General features: G+C 47.3%; 2 protein-coding genes across 2 annotated transcripts; both read left to right on the top strand.

The window, feature by feature from the left end:
• Positions 1-776: 776 nt before the first annotated feature.
• COCMIDRAFT_10380 (uncharacterized protein) lies at positions 777-2541 on the top strand (the record flags this gene model as incomplete). Its single annotated transcript, XM_007695761.1, has 3 exons — positions 777-2111; positions 2163-2329; positions 2388-2541. 3 exons carry the CDS (start codon positions 777-779, stop codon positions 2539-2541), a joined length of 1656 nt encoding a protein of 551 aa, XP_007693951.1.
• A 1322-nt stretch (positions 2542-3863) lies between these two features.
• On the top strand, positions 3864-4127 carry COCMIDRAFT_111317 (uncharacterized protein; the record flags this gene model as incomplete). Its single annotated transcript, XM_007695760.1, has 1 exon — positions 3864-4127. A coding segment is annotated over one exon (264 nt), but the record flags the coding sequence as incomplete, so codon positions are not given.
• Between the last annotated feature and the right edge of the window lie 145 nt (positions 4128-4272).

The following is a 4272-nucleotide window of genomic DNA, read 5'->3' as shown; positions in this document are numbered from 1 at the left end:
AATGAATGTGAGAATACATCATGGGGCGTCAGGTATGTGGTGAGAGCGACTGTGAAGCTACGTCAAAGGAGGCACTCACTAATGCACTATTACATAGTGTTTGTCGCCTTCGACAACCACAGGCGTATGTACACCTCCATCGCTATCTGTACATTGTATGTTGGAATAATGCAGGATTTCAACTTCAAGAGCATCTAATCGTCGGCATCGGATCATTCGAGATCTACCAACTGATGCTGACGTGTACCCTGACCATTTGACGAAGATTCAGAGCACCTGGCGTAAGATTCCGATCTCCGTTCGTTTTTTTGGGTGCATTGAGCGATGCGTGTTCCGAGACCGTGGGGTCACATGGATTGCGATATAGCGTGCGATGATCTTCTGGACCAGTGGAGATAATCACACTACTACGAGCAGTGCACTAAGAAACATGATGTCGATGGTGCAGCTACAACCCTGCCTTTGGGTCTGATCTACAGAACAAAGGCCTGTAAAGGTTATCTGCCACCGAGAATAAAGAAGCATTTGGTCTTCACACGCTGTTCCATCATGTTTCTTTCACACCATCACGATAACCTACAGATATCGATGATGGTCCAGCATAGCTATCAGAATCTTGCCAGCAAAGGAGATTGTCGTGTCTTCTACGTGGTCGGAGGAAAAGAAAGAGAGACAAATAGCTAAATCTATAAACTCCCCAGTTAAGTACTCCCAGAATCTTNAGAACAACTCACACCTCCAACCAAAACCTTGAAGCCTGACCAGACCTCGCAGCAATGGCTGCCCTCATCCAATTCAACGCCATCCACGCAAAAACAAAAGAACAACTCCGAACTCTCAACCTCACCTCCACCCCTCCCCCCATCCAACCCCACCTAAGCCCCTACGAACCCCCCTTCGAACGCGACCCAAAAGCCTTCCCACAAGACGAAGAGTCCCACGACCCCGACGACAACAACACCTCCCCCTACACCTCCCTCCCAGGCATCTCCCTCCAAGCCACCAACTCAGGCTCACACTTCTACCTCGTAACTTGGGACTCCGCCTCGGACCCGACCAACCCACGCAACTGGTCGCTTTCCAAACGCCTAAAAGTCCTCTTTCTGCTAGACCTCGTCGCTGCCGTCGTAACAACAGCAAGCTCCATCGAAGCCCCTGTCGCCCCACAGAGCGCTGCCTTCTTCCACGCTTCAGAATCCGTACACGCATTTTGCAGCACGGGGATTTATCTCATGGGCTTCGGCCTGGGCTCGCTGGTTGCAGCACCGGCGTCTGAGATCTTGGGGCGCTACCAGGTGTATCTGTACTCGCTGGTGACGTGCGAGTGCTGGCTCATCGGTGCAGCGCTCGCGCCGAATTTAGCCTCGTTGGCGATATTCCGATTCTTGGCTGGCTGTTTTGCGTCTGCACCGACGACGGTGGCGGGAGGTAGTATGAGCGATCTGTGGTCGGCGCGGGAGATGACGTGGACGTTTCCTGTGTTTGGGGTTGTGGGGTTTGGCGGGCCCGTACTGGGGCCTGTGATTGCGAGTTATATTGGGGAGAGCAAAGTGGTAAGTTGGCGGTGGGCGGAGTGGATAATTGTGGTTTTGACGGGGGTTTGTATAGTAGTTGTTGCGGTGGCGATGGAGGAGACGTATCCGCCGCAGCTGCTGAAGTTGAAGGCGAAGCAGTTGAGGAAGTTTACAGGTGACAGAAGGTTTAAGACGGCGGAGGAGGATGAGGATGAGGGGCTTGGAAGCAAGCTCAAGAAGAACTTTACTCGGCCGTTTCGTCTGGCGCTTGAACCGATTGTGGTTTTGCTAACGTTCTACAATACGCTCGTGTATGTGGTGTTGTTCACGTTCCTCGTGGGTTACCCATACACATTCCAAAAGACGTACGGAATGAGCCAGGGACTCAAGAACTTATGCTTCCTTGGCCTGTTGGTTGGCATCCTGCTATCGACAGCTCTCATTCCCTTTATTTGGACAAAAACAGAGCGGCTGTGCCGTGAGAAAGGAGATGATGGCTCGGGAAAATCGATTCCCCAGGAGTCGCGGCTGATGTTTGCAATGTTTGGGGCACCATTCATACCGATCGGGCTCTTCTGGATGGGCTGGACAAGCTATGTAAGGATAGAGACGCACATGCTTCTTAATCGGTTTATTAACGTAAAACAGGAAACTATATCAGTTTGGTCACCACTGGCTGCCTCAGTCGTCATTGGTTTCGGTACGGTATGCATATTCATGAGCACTTACCTGTATATCATCGACAGCTATCAGATGTATGCTGCATCTGCACTGAGTTTCCAAACTACTGTGCGCTATGTCATAGCCAGCGTCATGTAAGTTACAAGTTCTAGATGTTCTCTAGAGACTCTTTATGAGACTGATTGAAAATAGGACAATTGGCGGTACAACAATGTATAGGGACATTGGAACGCACTGGGCGCTGACCGTGCTTGGGTGTATTGCCATAGTTGTTACTCCTGTTCCATATGTCTTATACCGCTACGGCGAAATTATTCGCAGAAAGAGTAAATTTGCCGTTAGATAGTTGCGATACCAATATCAGTAGTTATGTTACATATAAGTATGCTGACATGCGGGACTACCCGCCTTCAAGTTAGTACCCCACTCTAGTAGAGACGATCGCTTAGGGTTATCGCTTAGGTGTTACAAGTAACAAGAAGGATTCTCTCCTTGACAAACGACGAGAAGGCTGAAGGCCTATGGACGTCCACGTCAGAAGGTAATGATCATCGCGGGGCTAGGTCACGTGATGTGCTATCACGCCAAGACAGTGCCATTAGTGATGGCAGGGCTGTTATGTGACGGCAGCCATCAGAAGCGGAGACGACCATTAGTGATGGCAGGGAAGGAAGGGAAGGCAGGACTGGAAGCAATGAGGATATAAGGATGGATGGATTTCATTATTACTCTCGTTGTGGTCAACTCAAATTGTACTTTCTTACTAGTTACTTTACTTAACAAGATTATTACCTGTTAGTCTATAGCAATATAGATTAGGTTGTCAACCCCTTTGTTACCTTTCTACTAAAGCAAGCCAATCCACTGTCTCGCCAGACAAACCTCACGGAACACTAGCGTAAAGCTCACCGGCCTTAGTGTGGGACCCGGCAAGAGAAGTATAGATCCTAACCACGTGTAACATTAGGGTTATCGCTTAGGGTTCAGAGGAACATCAACACTAAAACTTCCTATCAAAGTACAACGCGACACACTATCGCAATCATCGCGAAATTTAGACATAGAGTAGCTGCGCACGTACTACACGTCGCATAGAAGTTGCGTTACTTTTTAACCTTGTTACGGGCAAAGAAAGGGACTCTAAAGTTTCAAAGAAAGAGACTCTCCTGTCCGTGCGCGTAGATTAGATTTGTTAGGGAAAACAATTAAAGGGACTCCCTTTGTTCGTATAATAATGTGAGCCGCTACAGCGGTTATCCCCCTACTGCTATCCTCCATCTTAATCACCCTTTCCATCCACTCTTCTCCTTTCTTCCTTTTTTCTTACCTCCTTTTCTATTCTTACTATTATCTCTTATTTTACTCTTCCTAATTAATTCTTTTCTTTCTTATAACAATTTTATTTTGTCTATTATATTCTTTTTAATCTCTTTAACTATAACGTGGTTCACAAGCGAGTTAGACACCCAACTGAGTCGGACACACCCTACTAACGCGTCAACGACGACACTATAACACGTTATATCTTAATAACGCAAATGTCTATTAATATATTCTAAATCTAATCTTCAACTTACTCTTTTTAACGTCTAATCACAACGTGTTTAAAGCTAAAGACGTGCTATTTCTATCTATAACGTGCCTCAAAGTACTCTATCTAACTAACACGCTAGAAAGCGCTTTCGACGCGACTGTAAACTAAATACGAAGCGCCTAAATAAGCTAGAAGAGGAGGCTATAGTTAAGCGTATTCTTAAAGAGTCTACTGTTACAAGTAACAACGGAAAGGATCTTCTCCCCTGTGCTGATGGTATAGTGGTTGGGAAGCCACTCGGGATACTAGCAGCAAACGACGGACATCGCGGGGCTAGGTCACGTGATGTGCCATCACGCCAAGACGGTGCCATCAGTGATGGCAGGTTCCGTATGTGATGGCAACCATCAGAAGTGGAGACAACCATCAGTGATGGCAGGTCGATGCTCTGATGGCAGGACTGGAAGCAATGAGGATATAAGGATGGATAGATTTCATTATTACTCTCGTTGTGGTCAACTCAAATTGTACTTTCTTACTAGT

This window comes from Bipolaris oryzae, assembly GCF_000523455.1.
Source record: "Bipolaris oryzae ATCC 44560 unplaced genomic scaffold scaffold_436, whole genome shotgun sequence".
NCBI lineage: Eukaryota > Fungi > Ascomycota > Dothideomycetes > Pleosporales > Pleosporaceae > Bipolaris > Bipolaris oryzae.
This window is presented reverse-complemented; position numbering and strand designations above follow the sequence as displayed.